This window comes from Anneissia japonica, unplaced genomic scaffold (genome assembly GCF_011630105.1).
Source record: "Anneissia japonica isolate Jap-2015-1 unplaced genomic scaffold, ASM1163010v1 scaffold24_len2511860_cov200, whole genome shotgun sequence".
In the NCBI taxonomy this organism is placed as follows: domain Eukaryota; kingdom Metazoa; phylum Echinodermata; class Crinoidea; order Comatulida; family Comatulidae; genus Anneissia; species Anneissia japonica.
Genome location: NW_022730786.1, coordinates 44,826 through 71,528, shown reverse-complemented (window position 1 = coordinate 71,528; position 26,703 = coordinate 44,826). Strand labels below are relative to the sequence as shown.

Genomic DNA, 26,703 nt, shown 5'->3' with positions numbered 1-26,703 from the left:
CCCTCCATTCACACATGAAAATTGAGTATAGCTAAGTTACCCGTATGTTCAAACGCAAGCGTTTGAGTGTACCATACACAATTTAAATTTTCATTCCTTAGTACTTTATTTTTAAATCAGATACTCCACTTAGCCTCTTTTTGGTTACGATAGTTTAATAATTTATTAATATTATCAATAATCAATATTAATGATTAATGAAATATAGTTCGAGGGCTTACTTATGGTTATAATATGTACAATAAGCCTGAAAGTGGCACTTTCCTACAGCGGCCATCTTGGATAGTACACATACTGTACACAACTCGGCACTGCTTCGTCGCCCAGTCAGCACTCTACTGCAGTTGTAATAGATCTATGATACCATGTAGCATCATTGCTACTGGAATCCTATACCATGGCACCATAGACTAGTAAACCCATTCTATACCACATACTGTAGCAATAACATAATGGGCCACTTAAAACCCCGGCACCATGATACATTATGAGCCTGTAAATTAGTCTGTACTATGTAGCATCATGGGCCAAATAAACTCCTGTCACCATGAGAAAACAATAAAAATACAAATTGTATTACTGGTATATACTGAATATGTAAGAAGATTACCAATTTACGAAGCAAAAGTGCAGTACACTAAACAACAGTAAAATATACTGGTGATATCAAAGAATTGCTATCGCAACAACTAAAGATATCATAGAACTGATTGCGTCTAAAGATGCATAGAAACCAAACTATATTGCATATTACAGTATTATAATGTGGAATATCAAATACATACCCATGATTGAAACCATAATTTCATACTTTTATAATAGTGCTAATAATGATTAAATTGCTATGTAAGTCAGCATTTCTATATCGTTCTATTCAACATTATGGAAGTATCTGTTCATATTAGACACATAAAAAAGAATCTATTGAAAGCTAAAGCATGAATATAACTTTGCAAGAAGAGAGGCTATCTTGTAAACTAAAAGCATAGATGGATATGGATATCTACTGTATGTGTTCAGTTATTGAATATTATACTGTTTTTTATTTATTGAAAAATATTTAGTGTCACTGATAGGATTCAAACCTATAGTAAGACACTCTGTATTTGTTTTCATTATGGATACTTTCTACACAAGGTATTACCACAGAGAAAATACTATTTTATCTACGGTATTACATATTATGCAATTAATAGTTCAAATACATGATATTGGACTTTGGTATGAAGAAACACATCCATGATAAGTAAAAGTATGTATCAATCATTCAAATGGTAAGAATAATTATCATTCACTTGAAAAGTAGATTTCATAAAAAAAGATGAGGTACAATATCAAACTTATAAAGAACTATATGATAGGAATTATAGTAGAATTATAATAATGTTTTCAGAAATAGGAAACATGACATGGCAAAGATATTAGTTGGTATGAGGAATATATAGTAGATGACAACAAGTGGATGGGAGAGATTATAGAACAGATCCTACGAGAAAGGGTAAATCATTCCATTAAAAAATAATGTTATGACATTGAAAAATTAAGAAATAATGTTATAAAACTGAAAATGGAAAGATAAATACAAGGACAAATATCTTGCAGAATATAATGATAATTATTATAATAATAATTATAATAATTATTTATAACTTACAGATCAATATACCAGGTAGTTCGGCTTGCCATGTCGAATTCACAGAGAGCGTCTCTATCGGAAAAAAATAAAGTGATTGGAAAAAGATCTAAAACGTATAAATCTTTATTTAAAATCTCTTCGTCCGCACTCAACCACAATTTTGCTATTCAGTAGTCTATGTGATAGACACAGTAAAACACTATTTCACGGTTGAAATCATATCTCAGGTATAAGATACATTAAAGATTCACAGATCCGTTTTTCACCATGCTTCGCAAAACAAGAAATCACGATAGAATAGCAGAATATCAGAGTCTGAAATGCAGCATAATCACATGTACAAATTCTCAATCATAATCCATATTAATCTTGTTCCATCATCCATTATAATTTCTAATGTTCGAATTTCAAGATTCTGAGTGAGGCATCATCAGCAATTAAAGGTAGCCACAGAAAGTAAGCACATAATATACAAGCATACAAATTCATTGGCATTACAGTAGCTGAGTGTGTTTAGTAGGATCGCTAAATTTCATTACCAAACAAATCAGTGTTACAGCCTCCACAAGTCCTTGCGTGCATGTATCTTCCCGTATACTACGAATCCATACAAAAAAAACACTGCATTCAGATACTGAGAATAAACAGATTTGATTGATTTTACAGGAAACAACACTAACAATAATTTCAGATGTTATAAAACACACAAAACCAAAACCTATCAAAGTTTCAAAGAAATTAATTTTTGCTGGTTTTGTTGATTTTTATCTCAGTTCGACGTCGATAATTATTTGCGTTGTTTCCTAATGGATTTTCCAATAGCACTGTTAGTTTTGAATTCTATACCCCAAAATTGGTTTAACTTTGACCTCTATAACAATCTCACTAAACCCATAGGATTATGTTTTTAATTTTGATAATCCGGCCTAACTGATGTAACCTTTTTTAAGGATTTTAAGTTGTTTCGCTATTGTCAGATTAAAATGAGATGCGAAAACTGAAACACATAATAGTATTCAGTGTCTTGTTTCATTGCCAAATTGTCACCAAACATAATTCGGAAAATAAAACAAATATTTGCATTAAAAAAAAATTATACAAAACACTTAAGTTGTAATAGTTTCAAAGAGATGCCATAATTTTGACTAACATTCAAATTTGGAGTATTATTTTGTAATCAACACCCGATGAAATATCTGTTGGCAAATGTCAACCAATAGGTTTCCAAGGCAACCAATACAGTCTATTCAGTCATTGTTGCTAGATTTGAAGTATCCAAATTCAAGAGCTTTGGTCTGTATTAAGCTTTGTTGGTAAAGGTGACACCTTGAATGTTTTTCGGGCTGCCATATAAGTAGCTCTTAGAAACATAATATTGGGCTTCAACTACTTATATATCTCCTCAACCACTACTTCTTCCCATTTCTCCCACATAAACCTTACCTGGGGGCAGCGACAAGATTTCAAGTTGATTTTTAATATCTGCAATAATTCCAACTACAAGTTTAAAAATCACCACAATTATTGATGAATAATTTCCATACTGAATAATACATCAGTACATTAGCTATTGTACATTACTCGTTAGAATAATTCCTGAACAGATGAACAACGGCATAAATTAATTATCTCTACAGTAAGTCTGAAACTTCCGTGAAAAATCTTTCATGAGTATCCAGTATGAATTCATATTGAGGAATGTATCGTTGACAGTACAACTCGGGATTAAATGACGGTCTATCGTTTGGAAAAAAAAACTGATAGAATTCGTAAAGGAATACCAGTGGATCTTGTATCAGTGGGCAGCTATGAGAAAGAATGTGCCCTGTTATGCAGACACTCGTCAGCCATATATCATCCTGATTCTAAATGCAAAAGTGTATTTTGACATATATACAAGCCATTGGGCAGAGAAAATAATACACGTACTAGAATCCTACTGTAACAGACTATAATAAACATAAGGAGAAAAATATTAAACATTAAATATTCATATTATGATGGGTACATTCATAACCAATCATATTACTGTACTGTATATTAATTTGATTTATTACTCAAAACATACTGTATGGATTCAACTTTTCAATTTAATTTATTCAATATAACATCAAAGAGAAGAAAAACAGGCATTGACATTTTGAAAAACGTGCAGAAAAAAAATCATATAAAATATCTTTTACAATATTTGTACAATAAAGTAAAACCTTTTCTTTATTATAATAAAGCTTCAAAAGAATTACATGTAGAATTACTATGTTGCTTTAAAAATATTACAAGAAAAAACATAGAATTAACTATTATTATTATTATTATTTTTTATTATTAGTAATAATTGGATATCAAAACTATTCAAATTTTACAGTAATTGAATAAATTTTAACTAAATTATTAATTTTAAATGGAACTTAAAAGCAAACAAATGCAATTTTAATCTTTAAAAAAATTTTTATTTTATAATATTAAAAAAATCTTACACTTAATTAATTTAATATGTATTACAATATAATTACTGAATATGAACAATTAAGATCAAGCTCTTTGTAACAATTTCACATTTCAAAATCACAGTTTATAAATGTAACTGACATAGAAAATGTAAAAAAAAATCCCATAAAATTAAGAAGTATTGGATTATACTGTGCACTCTCTGAACTGATTTACTGTATTTGATTTACTATCAGAGACATTTACAGAATTAATTAAAATACACAACCTGCCCTGTTTCCAACAAGTAGAGCAAGTCGTGCAATTCAAAAGAAAATATCTTTTTCTGACATATATACTGTATAAACTCTCAAAAATCCAATTAAAACATTAAATTATAAATAGCTCACTTAAAAAGTTCAAATAAGGTATCAATTTCCAATACAACACAAATCAGTATGAATTAGAATGGAGTATGCTTGCTCTGTATAGGATCCCCACACTTAAAACATAACTAAGGTGGTCTTGAGAAGGTCCAACGACGTGCAGCCAGATGGCTCACCAGAAGATTTCATAGAACCTCAAGTGTCAACATGATGGAGTAACTGAACTGGAACACGTTGCAGAACAGGAGAAAGGAAGCTAGATACTGGGTCTTCTCCAAGTATAGCAACCAAAAGGTTATCATCAACTCTGCATTTTCCCCCAAGAAATGACCTGCTCTAAGAACACTGAGGAACTCGCATCCAAACCAATTTTTATCTAAAGCTTACAGAACTGACTACTGTTTATGGACCTTCTTATTTTGTACAGTAAGAGAGTGGAATGAGGAACATAAAGATATCTAATCCTCCAAGATGTTCCCTTTTCTTTTTCAAATTAAAAAAAAAAAAGAAAAGGAAAAGAAAAGGAAAAGGAAGAGAAAATGGGGGAAAGAAGAAATAAAGAAGGGTAGGAGAAAAAAGAAAATAGAAAGAAAGAAAAAAATTTAATTAAATTTAAATTAAAACTAAATAAAACCCAACAACTGGCTGTGAAGGACTGCCACTACATCTCCTACAGTTCCACGATAATCAACATGATGATTGTGGGAACTCAAGACGATGAATTTAGTCTCTGAATCGAGGCATGGGTTCGAATCCAACTTCTGACACATTTTTATAAGACCCCAAAATACAGTAACTATATAGATTTGAATGGTTATTCTAGAAAATCCCATTATGCTTTATGTATTATTTTGATACTTATTTTTCTAAATTTTATGTTATTTTACAAATACTGTAATTTTTTTTTTTTATTATTAAATTCAAATAAAATCCTTAAATAAGATAATCACAATAACTATTAGTGGCTTTTTAAAATTAAATAATATTTAAAACTGTCATTTTTAGTTTTGTAATATAAATTAACAATTATATACTGTAAAAGAATACTACTGTATATATTATTTATTTGGTTTTTTTGAATATCTTGTCTTTTATAATTTGTATTTAACTTGAAATATGCATAGTTTCTATAATATGTCTTTTTCAATTTACAAACGACTTCGTTTAATATCAAGTTTAGTTAACGGCGATGAAGTTGTTCAGTAGTTATTAGAATACTCAACGAAATTAGCCGGGAAAATGTTCCAGACACAAGGAAGAAAAAAAACTGTTACTAAGGCATCTTGTACTTCGTTGCCAAGCAAATCTACTAATAATGGCAACCAGCCATTATAACAGTAATAAGGGTAACATTTTTGCATCTGTTGGTTTGTCAACTAAATTGTTGCCTGAGTCAACAACAACGCGGGACATCTTAATCAGGATTACACATCAATACCGTCCTTGAATCAGCCTAAACAACTACAATAATACACATCTACTATAACAACTTATCAATGTTATTTTATTTGTTAAAATATTAATTATAACAGTAACGTTTTTTTATTTTTAAATCAAAGTCTCTTTGCTACCAGCAAGTCAATTATGTACATAATTTTTTACAAAAAACATTGTTTATGTTGAAGGCAATTGAATATTAAATAAGTATGTTGGGAAAAAATGAAAATATTCATTATCATAAATTGTTACAGGTACATTTTTACAATAATTAATTTTTGATTGTTTTGACAATGAACTTCTGTAAAAACTTTTAAAATGGCATGTATTCAGAAGTATATTTAGTTAAAATATTTATAATTTAATTAACCAATTTGAATATAAATATGCAGAAGGTGGTTTAATATCTTTTTATTGGCTTTTAACCATTTCTCGATAAAGGCCTATAGTCTTCAAATAATTTCATTAGGTTTCCATATATTCATATATATTCCATATTCATATTCATTTATTGATTTCATTTTATGAATTTACCAATCTAAGGTCTAGGCCTATAGTATTTACTATACAACATACAGTAATAATAATATAACGTAATATATAGTGACTTTATACCAAGGCTAGTATGATGTGGTTTAATACAAAATATACAAAAGCTTATTGGTTTAAAGAGAGCAATTTGGTTTGTTGATAAAGCTAAAAAATATTCAAAATCTTTCAATTCAATTCACATAAAAAGAAGTTTTTAAAGTAAGTATTCTTCATAATTGACAATTAGATAACAAAGGCGGTTCAAGAAAATGAAAATTTTAATTCAAATGATTAAGTAAAATACTCAAATAAATTCTAAATATCTGAACAATGCGTCATTATTTATGATTATTTTTTTGTATGTATATTTACTTTCAAATAAAAAATATCTTACCTTTTTTTAACAACCGGAGATCTAGATTTCTCCATATTAAAAGTACAGGTATGTTCCTAAACGCAGAGCATAATACTCCTGTTGCTAAGATGAGCTCCGGTTATTATCTTCCTTGTGGAGCACAAACCAGGATAGGTTTGCCAGGTTCAACAGTGAGGAACACAATATGAGCAATCCTGTGTGTTTCACAGGTTCTTAATGAATACACAACGGTTGGCGTGCTATGTCATAAAAACCTCAAGGCAATTTATACCAAAGGCAGACAGGTCACAAGTAACATTGGCTCAAGTACCAACAGTATTATTATCCACTTTATGCATTTTTTTCACAATATGTTTTGTAGTTTAGCCGATTTATATGCCAAGAGTCCAGAAAGCAGTTGATTAGCCCAAATCTTATCGACTCCAGCCAATCTCATTCATTATCTCACAATGCTCACTCAAGCGTGACCATTGTATTGATGACTAGGGAAAAAATTCACATAGTAATAATACTAACTAGGAGTATGAGTAATTCAGCATTACTAATGAGAAATTTTAATTATACCTTTCCTTTTTTTTTTCAATTAATAAGACATATATTACAGTAGAAGCCTTTACAAATTGCTTATATCAGACTTTTGTCGGGAAGAACCACGAACAGCTGAAATTTGAATTAATTGATCAATACTGAAAATATAGGTATGACTGAGAGGAAACTCATTTGCATAACAATTACAAATGGAAAAAATTAGGAAAATTAGGCTATGATGGTGTACTACTCCAATGCCATTCGGAATTAAACAACAAAATGAAAATAGAAATAGTCATGAATCAGTTCCCGCCACATGTCTCCTATTAAATAGTAAACAGTAATGCTTTCTATACTGATGATATGTGATAAGTATGTGATGCTTAAAAACATCACATACTTTCCTCTCTGAATGTTTTTATTTACTGACAAATGTTTATATCATTCCGCACTATTTAAATGCGTACATTTTTGAAAGCTTGTAGAATTTTGCAATATGAAAATATAAGCCTAAATACCGTAGTTTAAAAATAAAATACTCCAAGTAAAATAAATGCTATAAATTTAAATAATGTATAATTATTATAAATAACGATTACAAATAACATAATTATCTAGTGCAGACTAGGGACAAAGAGAATGGTAAGGAGCTTAAAGAAGATTGAAAATTCAAAAACAAACTGAATTCATAACAGTTGCATACTAAAGTAGGAGCCTATAGTGTGCATTTTTTAATAAGTTATGAGCTTATTATTAATAAATTAAAAATTTTCCTCACCAAATAACAAAGTTTAAATAATACCATTCCTTTTTCATTTCTTTTATTTCTTTATTCTGAATATGAACATAAAACAAAAACTACAAGAAACATCATATTCAAAGGATAAAAAACATGATAAAGTACCGAGATTGGCAACTTATTTCCATTGTGGTCCTTTTGGTTAAAAAACAAACAGATACAGTAAAAACATGACTAAATAAAGACCTAATGATTAACAAAAGCATATAAAATCATGTTATATAAATATTTAAGTTATATGATCTCTCGTTTTAAAAAATTCTTTGCAATAATTCTAAAATTTCTGCCAGCAGATTTCAGAATTTTCATAGAAAAATGTCTGTAAATCATTGAAACCAATTTTTGTTTTGATCTGTAACTTATAAAAGTCAATGTTTTTTATCATTTCTTTTTTTTTTTTTTGGATGGCAGTATATTTTTAACATCCATTATAAAAATTGATAGGCCTACTTGAAATCAGCGGCTTGTTGTACCATTAGCTTAAAGTGATACAACTTTAGAAATAGCCTTTAATGGGTTCGATTAATGCGATTTCCTACTACTGTACTGCTGTTTTGGAAAAACCTTCTATGAATCGCAACACAAGAAAAAAACACTTCTCAGTATTCAATATGAAGCCTAACAAATGCATCTAAAAAAAATGCTTTCTTGACAATCATACGAAAAAACACAAGGAAAAGATATTACTACAGTAAAAGAATAATAGGTATATATTTTTATTTTATTTTATTTTTTATTTTATTTCAATTCACATGCAACAGCAGGATGCCTGTCTTTAAAAGAATGGAATGCATGTAACAGTGACAAAACAAAGAAATATAAAACACGAATAAAAAACGAATACAAAACACGAATAAAAGAAAAAGTCAGCAAAAGCCTAAACATACAAACAACTTCCAACTTTAGTTTTAAAAACCTAACGAATTAAAATAAAAATCAATAGTTTAATATCAAAAAGAGAAATTGAATTGAAGGTGGTAGGAAGTCTGATGTTAAAACTATGTTTAGAGACATTAACTCTAGAAAAAGGAATATGAAAAAGAAAAGATGAGGTCTTACGACAAAACCCTGAAAGCAAAAACGGCCATAGTAATTATTAACACCGTTATAGAAAAATACACAGTCAAGATAAGCCTATTTTCTATTGTAGAGAGACTTAAACTATACTTGGGAACATCATATACCTTAAAAATCTACGCTGAATAACTTCTAATTTAGCAGCTTGACACTCCATTACAGGTATATAAAATGCTACCCATTTCAAGTTGTGGTCTAACTAATGTAAAGTATAATTTAAATAATGCACTTTTCTTCCTAATCTGCAACCTTGGACAATTCTGTATTGAGGATACATGACTATCAAAAAATAAATTTATTTGAATTCAGCCACAAATTTAGAATCTAAGTGATAATGTTGACTTCAAAGGTACAGTATGTGAACATATCTCATATTTACACATAAATGAAAATGTGACTCATTATAATATTACTCAATTCCAGCATGTAAGTCACATGTCTCCAGCTCTTTAACATTTCAACTAAAAATTTTCCATTCCTACGCTTAAGGATACTTACAACACTCAGCAGAATCTTAGTACGCATAGCAGTGCATGTTAAAATGTAGCTATATCTGAGAACACATACATTCCCACTGATTTGCCCTGGGGAGTAGTGCCACATCTAAATAGCGTATTCCGTCAATTCTGACAGATAATTTCAGGTGAAGGTGAGTCATAGAAAAAAACTGATTTATTAAAAATTGTGGCTCTCCAACTTATGCAAATACAGTTACTTTCAAGAATTAAAGAATGCAAATAATTTGTAGAAAAAAGGACCAGATCACAATGAATATTATTAATATTTAATGAGAAAATGAGTCACAAATGAGATACAGTATCAATCATTCCATTTATATAAACCATTACTGTATAGAGTACTACAGCGATACTTCTCTGTTGCTATCGGCAACACAAAATGAATTCAACCGCCGCCATTTTCTCCACTGACAAACCATTGATCCCAATTTCTAACATAATTATTAAGAAGTTGTATCTTAATTTTTCTTTGTAAATGTTAATTGATGATTAAATGTGTGTTCGATAACTAATATGCGAGCTTTTTGTGTTTTTAGTACATTTTGATGGTAAATTATTAGGTTTTAAAATGCCTATTCTAAACCATTAAGATTATGAAGTCATTCATGCGTAGTGAACGGTAACCGACGTCCAGAGTGTGCCACCTGGTATTGTGACAACACAACTGTGGTACTCTACAATAATGATAAAATCACCATATCATCATCACACCAGGCATTGGCATAGGCAGGGGAAAAAACCTCCCATCATTCCTTACAGAAATGAGGGAGTCTATGCTGATTTCCGTGAGAACCCTGCCACTGATGGGATAACGGATACAGTACATAATATATAAATTTCCCCGTCGAGATAATAAATGAGTACCTAAATAGTACATGAAGTAATAACACAGTTTTGTTCTCCAGGGCTTTTCGGCCATCAATTACATACTATCTATGCACTAATTGCCTTATCAGTCATCCAGTTGCTAATAACTTCCATGGCTCATCCACAATCATGTCAATAGTAGAGCAAGATGGATCCGTCCATCACAAACATAAACAACAAAAACAACCAATATGCGAAAGAACAGTATTATAGTGCACAGTAATATCTTATCCTTTCTATACTCTCTGCACATTTTATTGACTTAGATAGAATTTATTAGCATTAGATATCAATTAAACTGCTTTATAGGCATTCATTGAAAGGCACTGGAGATTGCCTGGCTATAATTTAAATTGTGTTATTTTCTAATAGTACTGTAATACTGACTCGTATAAAAAACAGCACAATTGTTAACACTTTAAACCATAAAATCTCTTCTTATCCCTACTTTTAAGAACATGATTTTTCTGTTTTTATTCCTAATACTCTCCTAAAAAAAAAGCAAGACATGCAAAGCTGAAAGAAATTTTTAAATAATAAATAAATATACTATATAAATATAATTCTTCCTTTTATCCTCCTTTGTAAGTTTTCACTAAATTTGACTTTCATATTGTACTTCCAGTAACTTTATTTCTTTATATTGTCCATTTATTTTATCTTATTATACATCTTTTATCTTTGGAATGCGTTGAAAGTTCAGATAGATCAGATAATATAAGATACAGTAGTCCTGTAGACATTCAGGCTATACTATAAATACCATACTGATTGTTATATTATAACAACTTAAAGTTGACTGACAATAATATACTTTAGTGAAGGATCAATATAAAATACTGTAGATTAAATTGATAATGCTACACTTTCACATTGCCGCATTTTTTCCATTTCAAAGTAGCAACAAGTTCATAAATGGTGGTGGCACCAGAAAGGGGGGGGGGGTCAGGCGAGGGATAAGACGAAATTACTTCTCATCCTGCAGTTGGTCTAGCATCTGTAGACAACAGTATGTAAACAACTATAAAAATATATGGAAGAACCAATATTGTATGAATATAAAAGAGTCTGCATCTCTAATAAAGAATACCCTTTTATAGTGCTACTTTATTGTTCCTATTGTCAGTTCACATTCAACGTTGGATATGAATATTAGCGCCCTCACCCTCAAGGGGTAACCACAAATTTATAAAGAAGTTCAAATGAACTTGGCAGTGATAATTAAAAATGCCATACCAGTACTTCCTGGTTCTTCTAATTTCTAAAAATCAAAAATGACAGTATACTAGAAGAATCAGGAAATATTCTAAACTCAGTATATCATCTTTTAAAAAAAGCAGCAAAAACTGTCAACTCTACTAACCATCCTTAGAGTTGTATAATATCAGTGTCAAAGAATCCCACTTTGTCTAGCAAAAGACTTAAATAACTAGAGAGAGTTGAGTTCTTTGATTGGGTCATCAAGAGGTATCTATTCATATGGTGGGAAAGACTGAGATTACATTATGAGAAACTCAACAAATATTTACTCAAAAAAATTTTAATTTCTAGAATAATTACAAATATTTAAAAAATGAATGATGCAAAAAGTAAAATTTTCTTTTTTGTAAATTTAATTATTAATGGCATGTATTCTCAAATCAACTCCATTTTATAGATTATTTCAAGAGCAAAATGGCAAGAATAGTAGATATGATCACTAGACCTTGTCTGCAAGTCTCTACACAATAGTGCAAATGCAAATTAATTTCTATTTATAAAATTATCTAATCAATAAAAATATTGCTATTGAAACCATTATTATAGAAACAGCCATACCATGTGCATGCAACCTGCATGTTAATTAAAATTAGGTCATAAAAATGAACTCCCCAAAATTACAATGTATTTATGTTGGAAAACGACAACAAATCAAGCAGGATTTAGTAGTTCGCAATGAAAATGGCTACCACTGGGCCAACTATCTATATAGTAGCCTACTATACAATAACCCTTTATTTTTGGGCCTTTCATATTGATTACAAATTCATAGTGTTTCTAGCCTATATAGGGTGATAAAATAATAACATTTTTTATAGAGCCTAATTACTGTAACTTCCTTGTACCAATTTTCGTAATCATAAACGACACAAACATTAATTTGGAAATATTGTCCAAAACATAAACAATATTTTGCACACAACTTCCATCCTAATTTACGATTTTAAAGAAAGTATAGCGCTGACAATTGACCATTGACAATTAAGACAGTTCCTCCATGGTTTAAATCAGTTGGCAAAGCGTCGGAATGGTAGTTTCAAGGTCACTAATTTGGTCACCTAAGGAGACTAACTGTATATTTTTGCTTCACTACAGTATCACACTACTGTATATTGTGTAAAACCTTTAACTTCCTAAAACACGTTCCCCCACATTTCCATACAATCTGACAACCCCTGTCATTTTGGGCCAAAGACTGCATATGAAGTTGTCCCTCAATCTAAGAAGAGGAATCTTGGCTACAAGATGCTTTATGTAGTCTTACTCCAAAGCGCCAGTACTGACTGGTAGTTCAGTAATAGAACTTCCCCATGTGAGTATTCGATGCATTACAGATAGTGTTATCTGAGAAGTCAATGAAAAATACTTAATACTACAACCATAATTGACTTATAAAATCTATAAGGATATTACCAAACCTTGTCGTCTGAATGGTATATTTCTGCTTCCTTGCGAAAAATGACATCTTCCTTTCTTCTGTAATGTATACAACCATGCACTTGTTGAAGAGTACTAGCTACAGATGTTGCATTTATTATTATTGATACAATGATACCATCAGCGCAGAATCAGCATAAAGTCAACATAGGGTATTTAATGCCTCTATCAGTTAGCAAATGCAATCAATTCAGATCCATAGTACAAGGAAGTACAACTCTGATCAGATTTGGGGATAAAAAAAGACAAGTGCCTTTGAGCACTGATCCGCATACACACACGAGCAGCAAGAATTATATAACTGTTGGTAAAAATATACAATACTGGGGAATAGTCAATAGAAGTATACAAAAGAGATCCTCCAAAAGAGGAAATAGGAACAATGCTTGAATCAAATGAAGGTACAGAAGCATTTATAGAAAGATCAATATGAATTTACAATTTAGTACGCATTTGAACTGCTGGAAGGGGAGGAAATGATTAGAAAAGCAAGTGAAACAGTAGGTGGCTATATAAGAACATATTGCAAGTCCGCTCCAAAGGTCATTACTATTAATCAAACAACTCAACAAAATTGAGGAATTAAATCAATAAATTTTTACGAACTGTCAATCGAAATACCTGCTGGTTGAGGGAGCTGCTGCCATGATTACATAATACTAACTTACGATTTGTCCATACTATATTTTTTGCTAAAACAGCAAAATTTATACCCATTTTTGAAAATGTGGACCCATTCTTTGTGGACCCAATAGAAAAACTGTGTGGGACTGTCCCAATTGTCTTAATAGCATCTATGGCATCATCATCTATATAATGTGTATGCATCCCTGTTTTCTTTATCCCATTTTTATCATCTTTTATTTTATCCTGTGCCTACAAAAATGCACAGAAGCTATTAACTGATGAGAGGGCTAAATACCAAGAAGAAATCTTTCACAGCTGGTGGTACAGTAGCTTATCTACAGAATGGAATAAGTCACAAGCATCCAGGATAAACAAAACAAACAAAAAATGTAGAAACAAAATAGCCTGGTTCATGTCGAACTTTTATCTAGATATAGATCCACATAACTAGTTAAAAGTTTGACGCGAACCAGTCAATTATAGCTAAAGGCTTAAGTGACTTAACTAGAATAACGGTAAATTAACTTGCTTAACAGTAAAGTCGGCTCGGATTACAAAGACACGATTACGTAACGTAGGCATCTAAGCCAGCGTTGTTGTGTTGTACCACCATTATCATCCTCTGGCTGACAACAACAGCAGCAAAGTAGTCTCATTAGTCTTGTTTTCAGAAATTATTTGTAATATTATGGGTAAAAACCCAGCAAACATCTGTTTTACGAATAGTCGATATTACAAATGACCTTTGCCCTTTGCATCATCGACCAAGTAATAACGTCAAAAGTCCGATTGCGTACGTTTTCCAAAGTGATAATGTATATTATTCCTAATAATAAAATCAGATTTGTTGTATTTATTTATTTATTGACAATTCAATCTTTTCCATTTCCGCTATAAGTCACTATTAATTCAGTTTCAACAAACTACCACCAACGCCAGTCGTTAAAATGAGTGCACATGTTTACGATGACGAAATAAAAAAGTGTGTTGAAGTCACAACTTATTTGACACCGCGAAGCTAGATTTTCGCAAAGTGCATGTAAACAACACAATTGAGCGATCTAAAAACTACAAAGAGAAAAACACAACAGAAAGGTCCATAAAGTATAGACATTTTAATGAGAATTAAAACAATATTTTGTTAAATGGGAGAATGCTAGCGATTAAAATAATTTGTTTTTTATCGAAGGTATATTTAGCTAGGGCCTAGAGTCTACTACTAGATTGCGATAGACCACGTTGCTGCACTGTCGGTTGGTTCGTACTGGTCGGCTACAGTAGGCTAGGTAGTGGAAACTGACCTACAGTAGTTACAAATTTGTCAGTTTTTTTTTACGAATACCCCTTGGTGCTGGAGGTTCGTGAAATACAGCAGACGTTTTATTAAACAAGCCTTTCCACTGTGTGACGTCGACGGCCTCGAAGCTGGCTGGCTGTTTATCTGGCTCTAACTTGGCATCGAACGCAACTAGGGAAAATCGTATCATATTTCAAGATTTAGATAAGTGACTTAACTTCGACGTGAACCAGGCTAATAACATACTAGTACTGTACTCCATTCTGAAGTAAGAATTCTAAAATAGCAAAATAATGTAGTAATTCAATACAGTAGTATACTACTGTTATGTACAATTTCTAAATGTTGCAACATCTTAGGATTGAAGTAGCACCAAGGAAGAATACCACTGGTACCGCTGTGTAGTCGTCTCTACATTGCTAAAGAGTTGGCAGAAATCCCTTACAGCTGGTATAGTACTAATGCTATAGTTCATCTACTGGTAGTTTTCCAAAGTGACATACAGTACCTAAGCCACAAACATCCCGGATAAACAAAACATTAAAATAACAAATTTGATAAACATATTACTTTGGTAACACGCACCTCGAAAACGATCTGTACAAGGAAAATCGTTTCATGATGTCTGATAAATATAAAAATAAATCCAATGTACAGGAAACTATTTGTTAGACGTTGCACAGTTGCACCTGGCCTCCTTGGCTAGCCCCTTTGCTTTCTGATGAAATTGCTGAATGCATATGGGAAATAGATACAGTAGCTGGCTTTGGAATTAATCTTTAGTTTACTTTGGGTCAAATGGTCAACTATTAACAGTTTGTTTGACTTTTAAGTCAAGCTTAAAAGCTTGTTGTACCAACAAAAAATAAAATAAACAAATTGAAGTGGTTTCATCTTCAGTACTGGAAGACTAAATACTCAAATAATTTCATTTAGCTCCAAGATCAAAAATGTAGTGAACAGTGGTCAGTAAAAAACGAAAACGTCAACAAAAATAAATGGTTTTAAATTTTAAAAAAAAGATAACATAATGTATGTAGCCCTGGCCCTGACAATGTAGTACTGTATAATTCAAACTAAGAAAAACTGACCAATCAGCACATCTCACATCTCCCACAAAAGCTATGTTGTCATTTTATGGGATCTCGTCAAGAAACAAATGGTATTGGGCCAAGTAAAAAAAGCAGTTTCTCGTCATATTTTGAAAAAAAAAAGGGGGGGGAGAATGAGGGTACTGGAAGACTAAATACTCAAATAATTTCATTTAGCTCCAAGATAAAAAATGTAGTGAACAGTGGTCAGTAAAAAACGAAAACGTCAACAAAAATAAATGGTTTTAAATTTTAAAAAAAAGATAACATAATGTATGTAGCCCTGGCCCTGACAATGTAGTACTGTATAATTCAAACTAAGAAAAACTGACCAATCAGCACATCTCACATCTCCCACAAAAGCTATGTTGTCATTTTATGGGATCTCGTCAAGAAACAAATGGTATTGGGCCAAGTTAAAAAAGCAGTTTCTCGTCATATTTTGAAAAAAAAAGGGGGGGGGGGGCAGAATGAGGGCACTTTTTTCTTTTACTCCGAGTCCGAGATAGCAAATCCAAGATAGTCGATGGGAAACAGCTAACTACTTTCTCACTTTTACCAAGTAGACATATTGAAAGCAAATAAAAGAAGCACAGACCATGATTCATAGGCTTACCATATGTATCCCCAACCACAAATGATCGAAAGAGGAATTTTACTGATGCGAAATAGCCAGATTTCCATACATTTCGTAAAAATATAAAAGGAAAAAAAAAAATTGTTGGTGGGGCAGAGAAAATGGATGTAGGAGACGAGAAACTAGTAATTTTTTCTATTTGGCCTTATATGTGTTTGACAACCTATGATAAAAATATGTTATTACCTACAGTACACTATGCAATCTACTGTGATATATTTCTGAACTGAGCTGCTGTTGAATATTAATTTTAATGAATAATAATGATAATGTACAAATATCTTTGCTTTCTAAAGGTTTATAAATTTGCAGATATCATCCAAGCCACTCAATATTGATTATACCAGTTTATAGAGCACACCAAAATACCATAGAAAAAAAAAAAAATTAGTTACAATAAATCCATTTAAAAAAAATAAAATCTCCTGCAAACCTACGCTTCTCGCAAAACTCTGCTTACATCATATAAACGATTTGATCATGATTTGTATTTATTATTATATTAAAGGACTTGTATCTAAACAATGGTTTGGATGATGTAAGAAGTGGAAGTTTACAGGATTTGTCATTTTTTTTAAATAAACTTTTTACACAGAAAATGGATTAAATTAACTACAAAAATTCTTGTATAATAAATTTAAGAAAAAATCATATTCAATATTAAACTGGCTGCTCTTATTAAATTGTTATATGTTGTTGTTTAGATATCGTGGGTCAGATCATATGTATTACAAATTCCTTCAACCTGAATGGCTGACTCATCCATGGTATCTGAATTTTATTCATATACGGTAGTATTATTGTACTGTAGCTGCCATATTTTGTCATAAATTATTAAAGCAATAATCCTCACTATATACATTTTCCTGGGTAGTTTTATACCGTCAAAATTGTTCTCACATGCACATAAACAAATTTAGGGGTTGTTTCACAACAACTAACTGAAGAAGATTATATGGAGGAACCAATCACATATCAGTGATACTCCCATAAGCCACTTCCCTGGATCTGATTGCGCATGATGTCGAGTGGCAATTTTGATCGTAAATTGCAAACACAACGAGCTCTGGTCTCCATCCATGTAAATTACCGTAAGACAAATTCAAACTCTCTTAGTAATGAACCAGTTTCAAATATGTTGATACCAGTATGCCTTGCAATTATGCATAGTGTGCGAACAATGTAGCTAGCACAGTAATTACAGTGTACGCGCTAATAACAGACGTAACACATGTAAACAAATTGGTGTCAGTTTGCGCTGGTACAATGATACAAATCCTAATACCATCTGCGAAGCTTCCAAATTTAAAACAAAATTTAATGGACATGTTAATGTAAACACACTACTACTGTACACTACTGATATATATGTCATAATATGCTGCAGTACAGGATACAAAATATAGTAATAATATGAAATACAAAACAGAAAAATACATCCTGTTTTCAAAATTTTAAATTCAATAATTAAAATGGCAAATTTTTAATTTGTACATATACCCTCTAAATTATAAAATTCTGTAATTACTTAAATTGCTCTTATTCCACATTTACACAGTAGTTATACTGAATTTTTAAAAAAATGAATAAAATTGATTAAAAACTTGAGTAAAACTAATATGAAGTCTGTAGAAAGAATTTATAACTTTGTAGTCAACAATAGAGAATGTTGGGAACAATAGAGGATGATGGTAACAATAGAGGATGAATGGAACAATAGAGAATAATGGAAACAATGAAGGTTGATAGGCACGATGTAGCCATATATATGTCAATCGTTCCGCATCACCTGGCGTGACCTTCATCTAATGAACTCTTTGAATCAATCTTCCAGTCAGATTGATAAAATAACAAATAAACGATTTTCATCTAAATCCATGTTAAGACTGGTGTTGAAAAAACAAATGCTGATCCTACACAAATATATTCATCTGCGTGTGGCGACAACTACAAAAAAAAAATGAGGATATCAAACGTTTTAGCTCATAATGTAAGCTAATGTACTGTTACAGTAGTAGAGTGGATATGGTTTAGTGGTTAAGATGCTTGCCTTTAAAACTCAAGTTGGCAAGGTGGTGGGTTCATTCACCAGAAATCTTTCTCAAGATTAAAAATGATCTAGTGTCTGTAGTAAAATATGGAGAAAAACAAAAATATAAAAAATTCAATTAAAAAAATGAATTGTTCATAAATAAGAATCAAATAAATTAATATTCAAATAAGGTAAACCACAGATCAAAATATTTCAGTTTTTACTGGCTTAGAAGATGTCTTTATTTTAAAATGTATTCAATTAATTAATTCTATAATCGGATGAGCTTCAAAATTGTAAAGTATACTGGACAGAAATATCTGGAATAAGCAGGTGCAGTCATCTTTTCGACCTGGCAGCTTACTGTACCTCAGTCAGCTAAACTTGTGGTAGCCACTGTGTGTGTGCTGAACCATGATTTCTTAGCCCCTGGTTCAATTCCTATCGCTCATCTCCTTGTATTTCAGCTGGAGGGCTGAAATGCAAGTTATGGTAGGCCACCGTCTTTCGGATGAGACTTTTAATCCGTTGGTCCCGTGTGCATTGTGGCCCATGTGCACGTTAAGGAACACATACACTCTTTGAAAAAGAGTAGGGGATTGTCTCCCGGTGTACTGCTCAATCACCTCCAGAAGGACCCCACTCGAAATAAATCTTCTTCAGAATTTTGTGGGTTATCCTTGGCGTTTACACCGAATAAATAAAAGATAAGGAAAGATATAATTTTAAGAGTGCGATGAAAATGATTATCTGTCCACTACTTGAAGATTTTCTTCCTTTTTATATTTCAATTGAAAGCTAAAAATACATTCATACATAAGTAGGAAATTCAAATATTGACTTTTATATTTCAAGTTATTTTGGCTCATTGCTGATGATATATTTTTAATATCTAAATTTTAAATCATTGTATTATTAAAAATATTCCATCGACCTATAATTGATCAGTAGTGTACTAGCTATATAATATACAACATGATACAATAAAAATGAAGAGATTCAGATGAGTAATTATGTATCTATATATAGTACTTTATGATCTATTCATCATATTTATTTTTAGTTTGTTAATATCCCCATTATCATCTATTCATCATTTTAATAAATCTTGATTTTTTTCATTTTTAGGTACAGTACCATACCAAAAATAATAGAAATAAATTATATACTACATAGAATTGATATTATTATTATGGAATGTTTTGTCCAACATAAACAGATAGGTTTACAACGTTCAATATCTCTGTAACAATAGGTAACTGCATTAATATAAAGTAGTATGATTCATAAGAGTAAGAAATATAGAACAATATTTCTAATAAAGAATATGTTTCTGCTAGTAGCATTTTGAAATATTATGCTCTATGCTACAAAAATCTATACACAACATTATTTCTTGAAAATGCAATGTGAAGTCAACCATGAGGGCAGCAAAATACAAATGCCATATCCTCTGAAAACCATTAAAGCTCTATCCAGACTATCACATTTTAATTGCAAAAACCTTTTGTATGCCCATATATAGTCATGATGTGCCTATATATAGTCATGATGTGATGTCATCATGACCATATTTAGGCATGTAACATGTTTTTTGTCAAATAAAATTTGATACAGTAGTCTGAAAAGGGTTTTAAGTGATAGACATATCTGTATTGTACTCTAATAGTCAATAATGTATACTGTATATCCATATAATTGTAATGGTACTACGCTACAATGTAGAAAAACATTGTAAAGTTAAGTTGGAAGCTCATTAATTAATGCACAATAGAAAGCTGTTGGTATTGACATTCTATGGCAATACTACTAATGATATAAAATCCATATAACTGTAATAGTAGCTCTAGGAATAATAGTGATGATGGAATAATGGTTATTTCGACCCAATGGGACATATTGACAGTTTAATTTGCCATATTCATACACATTTAATGTTTATATTATTATAATTTCTTGTTAAATTGTATAATAAAAACAATATATTCAAAAACCAGATGATAGGCCTACAACACATTAATAAAGAGTAACATTTATTTTTTTAATTTTGAAATCTCATTTCCATGTACAGGTATTTGTTAAATATAGTTTTTTGTATCATGTTATATTTGATCTAAAATGTAGCTTTAAGAATAATCTAATGAGAACCTATAGGGGCATAGGGGCCTACAAATCATTGAGGCCATTTTAAGTTGTTCTGAAATTTGATCATTGAATTGTTTGTCCGACAACAAAGTTAATTCAAAGCTCCCCTACCCCTCCGCTGTCACTGCCACTTGGTGGTACCAGGTCATTTTCGCAAGTGCTGTTAAAATCATTACCAAACATAATTAGTTTTAAAGCTCAATTATCCATATGGTACAGAAGGTTTACCGATAATTAAAGATAAATGTAAAAATCACACAAAATCTTTGGCAGGTTCTCAATCAATAAAACATGGAATAAAATCATAATGATGCAACAAAATTTAATTTTAATATCTAAATGCTGGATATGCCAAAGAACCAATCAACAACAAGGACTCCTTTCGCCACCCCCGGAACTGCGCCAGTCTACCCGCCTACATATGGTGCACTGCTGTTCATAAAAGTGAAACTATTTTCTACACTAGTCAATGAAACTTTTGTCTATTCCCATGTAAATGTACTCATGATCAATTTAATCAATATTGGTTCGATAATTTCACGCTTTGTATGTCCGCTCAAATAGTGGCACATGTCAGAGTCAATTTTTCATTGGGAATCGAAATTGAATTGGAGAAATTGTATCAAGTGAAAACCAGACACGGGGTCTGTGTGTTGTGGTGTAGACCCTACTTATATTAAAGAAAACATGGTGTTCGTATCGTAGTTGACACGTCCCGTACGTTGTACAGTGCATACATGTACTACACTACTAGTACTACTACTACTACTACTACTACTTTACTATAGGCTGCCTTATCAATATCTTCATCCTTGTATGGTGAAGTGAACGGACCGTTATATTCGACATACCTGTCAATTTTATCTGCTTTCTTAGTATCCTCTCGGATGGAATAAATCGTACGCTCCATCTTTCTGCCTCTTGAATCGCTGGAATACCTTGATAATAATCTCGCTAAGCGGTCTCTATCCTCGGTCAACTTCACAACCATAAAATTCAGATGAGATATTTGGCTCTGCTGACGATGTATCTTCTTTTCTTGTGCTCGAATCACATCGTGTAAACCTAATATAAGTTCCGCTTCGGAGCGTGCATGGTCCTTGTTTTGGGCCATTTTAATTCACCAGGCCTTGGGCTACAATTTTTCAAAGAAGCCTTTCAATTGACTTCGCGCGAACTTCGAAACCATTGAACTGCAAGCTGATGGTATTTTAAATGTGACGCTTGAGTAAATTTTTGTAAATGTTTGAGGGCGGCTGTCATCACATGATGACAAGATGTACTGCACTGGTTGTCTTTTTTAGGGGTTTAGGCTAAAGAAAGGTGATTATTGTAATTGTTTTTAATTGGGTGCAGGTATGCTTAATATAATATATAACCACATTTAGGTTTTGTGTTTTATATTTTACTGAACTGTGTGACAAGATCGTTCTTAGACACCACCAACCATTCTGAATCACATTATTATGATATCCAGGCAGGCTGCAGGCAGAGAGAAGAGATTGAGACTGAGAGAAAAGCCTAATCAGTTGGCCTAGGCCTAGCCGGAAAGAAAGGAGAGGCTAGCTATGCTTAGGGCCTAGGCCTAGTCCTTGGGACTGAGACCAGCTTAGCTCGGTTTAAACTGGTAGTAGGAGCCACTGTGTATTCGCTGAACAGTGAAGATCTTTGACCCCGGTTCAAATGCAAGTTTCAATAATATTAATATAATACTTAGCTTAATTAATAGCGGACACTTTCGCCCATTTGGATGTGACGTTTAAGCCATAATTCACAAAATACTCTGCCGAAAAATTAGGCCTCATTTTTGCCTATCTCTTACTACTTAATGTATGCACTAATTACCTTTCTGCGTACCTACACACAGTACAGGGTATTTTCCTCGTGAATTTCTGCAAAAATTTGAGCTGGTTTTGGATATCCCCCATGCAATTAAAACACTTTACAGTATGGTTCCGGTGTACACAATTCACCACCAGGAAATAAGTCTTAGGATTTTTGTGGGTTATCGTTTGTGGGTAATCTAGTTCAATCCCGTAAGGTCACCCATCCGAAATGGTGTTGTAGACTGTCGCTAGGGCACAGTCGTTCTTAGTGTTGGGTTTGATTTTAATGGCTTTTTGTATTTAATTGTAATGTGTTTGTTTTTCGAAGAGGTACCCACTTTTTGTGTTGGGCCTAGGCACATGTTTTGTCTCCAATTTGACATTGTTTTTTGTGTCAGAATTTTAATAAATCAGTTCATGGCATAAAACCTGAGGTACATATAAAACTGGTATAAAAATGTTTACACATTATTGACAATTAGCATTTCCCCAAAAATAATAATAAGTCTGGATTTCACCTCACATTGTCACAACCTTGAGATATAATAATTAATAATAATTATTGATAAATTATTGATAATTTATATAACACAAATTATTAAACAATGTTAAAATCAATGCACTTTAGATTGAAAGTTATGATGTTTCCTTAAAAAATAATGTTTGATGCTAGCTTTGAAAGTGGCTATTGTAGAATATTGCTTAAGATGAGTGTAGTAGCTGCAAATGTGAAAAGAACCTTTACTAACATTACATATATAAATATATTACTAACATTATTGCTTTTATATCTCTACATGCAGATGCAAGATCAGCTCTGAATTAACTCTGCTACATGTCATAGAGCATTCATATCAACACATTTACTACAAGTTTCATCATGCCTGGACATGTTTATACTGTCTCCATAATTCCCTCGGACTTAAGGAGGGAAGAAACTATACTAAGAATAGCAGATACCTTAGAACATCTTGAAAAAATAGCGAACGATGTCTTCAATCGCATCAGTGACAGAGTATCGATGGATCATGCCAAACTCAAGCAAATTAATCAAAGACTGGAGGTAGCTCAGCTGAAAGTTGACAAGATGAGAAACAGTAAAAAAGCAACCAAGGTCTTCTCAAGTGCAAAATATCCAGCCCCTGAGCGGCCAGAGATCTATGCATCCTTATTCGACGAAGACACAGAACTTTCAGCCCTAAAAGTACCATTTAGGAGAATGCATACAAAACATCAGGCAGTGGATGCAAAATCGCTGAAGGAGAAGTTGCAGTTTTACAATGTACAAATCAACCCTCGTAAAAAGGAGAAATCAGAGGAGCATTCAGCAGAAGGGCTTGGCGGATTACCAAAAAATATGGAATCGATAAACTCTTTACTGCTGTTTAACACAAGTGAAAATCCGTAAGTTTGCACAATGAAAATCCGTAAGTTTGCACAATAATTGCCCAAATGTTGATGCAATGTGAACCATGGATTGTCTAAAGCTCTGTCCATACTACCAAATTTTATGTGACAAATTGATATGATGTTAGAGGTGGATTAAGTAGTGGTGAGGTACCACCCAACCCCCCACCCCCAATTCCCATTTGGAAAGAGGGAAAAAAACAGAAGAAAAAAAAATTATTGAAAAGCCCAAAACACCTCGGAGGTTATTTCCGGATGTCTAGAAAAAAAAAATTACTCCCCTGGACTAGGGTAGTGTTGTCTCTAGATCGCCACCCCTGACCCCCCCCCACCCCTCCCCCCCCCCCATTTTTGGATATCTCTGGATGTGCCCAAGATGATATCACATTACATATCACTAATAATAACATAATGGCAACAGTGTCAAGAGTAACTAAATAACTGTGGCGTTTGGCATTATTATACCAACAACTGTACATTACACTTTTACTGAATGAAGTCTAGTGTTGTAAGCTTACAGAAATGGATATAGAATTTCATGCACTGAGATTGATGATACTGGTGTAATGCTGAGATCCTGTTGGGTTTTTTTTTTTCAGTTATAAGAAATATGTGATGATTGATCCACTTGGGGCAGTGACAAAAACTCGCAAGGCAATAGAGGAAGAACAAGAGGAGATTGGTGCTGCACCTATCACCATCACCCAGCAGGAGCAGATGGAGAGAATGACAGCTGAAAATTATTTTTACATACCAAATCTTGGAGATGTTCCTGAAATTGATGTACCTGTTTATCTTCCTGATCTGCCAGGTTAGAATTGGGCTCAATTTAAAAAACTACTTTTTAAATTACTGAAAAAATATATATAAATCTTCAATATGGTATTATGATTTCATATTAAGACGTATGACTTTTTCAGTGACTAATTTTGCGGGGAACACCCAAGTGCTGTGTGTATTATATTTTCACTAGCCTAACAACTTACTTATCACTCATCTCTCTAGGTGTAGAGATTGAGCTTCTTGAAGCTTCTCCCCAAGCTTTCCACCCAACACGTCTCTCTCTTTCTCAACAGTGCTTCTCCAAGTAGTTTTTAGTCGTCCTCCATCTCTCTGACATAATATTGTTCACATTGTGTATTTCAGGTGTGGCTGATGATGTGTCCTATAATGCAGATCTTGGACCCTCTATTGCACCATCTGTACCTGGTAGCAACCTTCCAGACCTTCCCAGTGTAGTATTGGCAATTGAGGATTCTGCCCCATCTAACCTGCCAGCTCTACCAGCTCCAGAAGGTAGCATGCCACCACCACCACCTCCTCCAACTGCAGGTCCACCCCCACCGCCACCACCTCCTCCACCAGAAGCATCTATGGCTCCACCACCACCGCCACCACCACCAGTTTCAGAAGCACGTGCTGGTGAGGATGTCACAATGAGGGAGAAACCGGCAGCTGCAAAGGGAGGCGATGATCAAAGAGCCAGTCTGCTAGAATCCATCAGAGCTGCTGGTGGTTCTGGTAAAGCAAAGTTAAAGAAAATGACGGAACGCAAAATGGAAAAGAAGAAAAAGCAAACTGCTCCAGCACCTGCTGGTGGCGACCTCATGTCTGACCTATTCAATAAGCTGACCATGCGACGTAAAGGAATATCAGGAGCTCGGACTGATGGTGGCAGTGGCGGCGGTAGTGGTGGAACCAAGGACAACTCTGCTATGGACAAGATTTCATCTATGATACCTGCCCCACCAAAGATGTCAACAACAACACAGCAAGTCTCGCAAGATGACGATGACTGGGAGTAGGCCTAAAATTTCAATTATTATTAAAATATGGCACATTAACCGTACTTAAAATATTCTTCAACCAATTGGTATTTTTTTTAATTTTTTTTATTTTTCAAAAATAATCTTCTATGTTGATACATTTTATATAGTCCCTGTTATAAACAAATATAAGTAACTAACACTAAGGGTGGACAATGGAACAGACATAACTGTGAAAAGAAATTTTATTGCATAAATGATTTAACAAGTTATATTTTCATTGCGGATTTTTTGGGCTCAATACGGACTCTCCAAAAGCATGCATTTTCTTTTAGTTTTAAGGCGTATGCGGATTTTATAAGTCCGCAATGACTATATAACATGTTATTTGAAATTTGATGGATCATCATACATTATTATTTTTGTCATTTGAAACATCTTAAACTACTACGCCACAGCTCCATCAGAATTATTACCATATTTATTTCAATAATGCCCTGGGTCGTTTTATTGTTGAGAAGGGTTTTTAGTGGGCGTTTATTCGAGGGAGGCATTTATTTTTTTTGGTTTAAAAGGGATACGTATATACTCAAAAA

General features: G+C 32.6%; 2 protein-coding genes across 4 annotated transcripts; one reads left to right on the top strand and one right to left on the bottom strand.

Moving 5' to 3' along the window:
* Positions 1–1,650: 1,650 nt before the first annotated feature.
* On the bottom strand, positions 1,651–22,321 carry LOC117115095. The gene is made up of 2 exons (XM_033258761.1): positions 21,960–22,321; positions 1,651–1,708 (listed from the first exon to the last, which is right to left on the bottom strand). The coding sequence occupies exons 1-2, from the start codon at positions 22,220–22,222 to the stop codon at positions 1,651–1,653; spliced, it is 321 nt and encodes a 106-aa protein (XP_033114652.1). The 5' UTR covers positions 22,223–22,321.
* A 53-nt stretch (positions 22,322–22,374) lies between these two features.
* Positions 22,375–26,703, top strand: LOC117115090 (WASH complex subunit 1-like). 3 transcript variants are annotated; one of them, XM_033258755.1, is made up of 4 exons: positions 22,375–22,431; positions 23,738–24,338; positions 24,941–25,152; positions 25,488–26,703. In XM_033258755.1, exons 2-4 carry the CDS (start codon positions 23,815–23,817, stop codon positions 26,144–26,146), a joined length of 1,395 nt encoding a protein of 464 aa, XP_033114646.1. In that variant the 5' UTR covers positions 22,375–22,431; positions 23,738–23,814; the 3' UTR covers positions 26,147–26,703. The 3 variants fall into 3 exon arrangements, with proteins under 3 accessions (XP_033114646.1, XP_033114648.1, XP_033114647.1); XM_033258757.1 differs by having other exon boundaries at positions 22,379–22,464; XM_033258756.1 differs by lacking the exon at positions 22,375–22,431 and adding an exon at positions 22,484–22,793.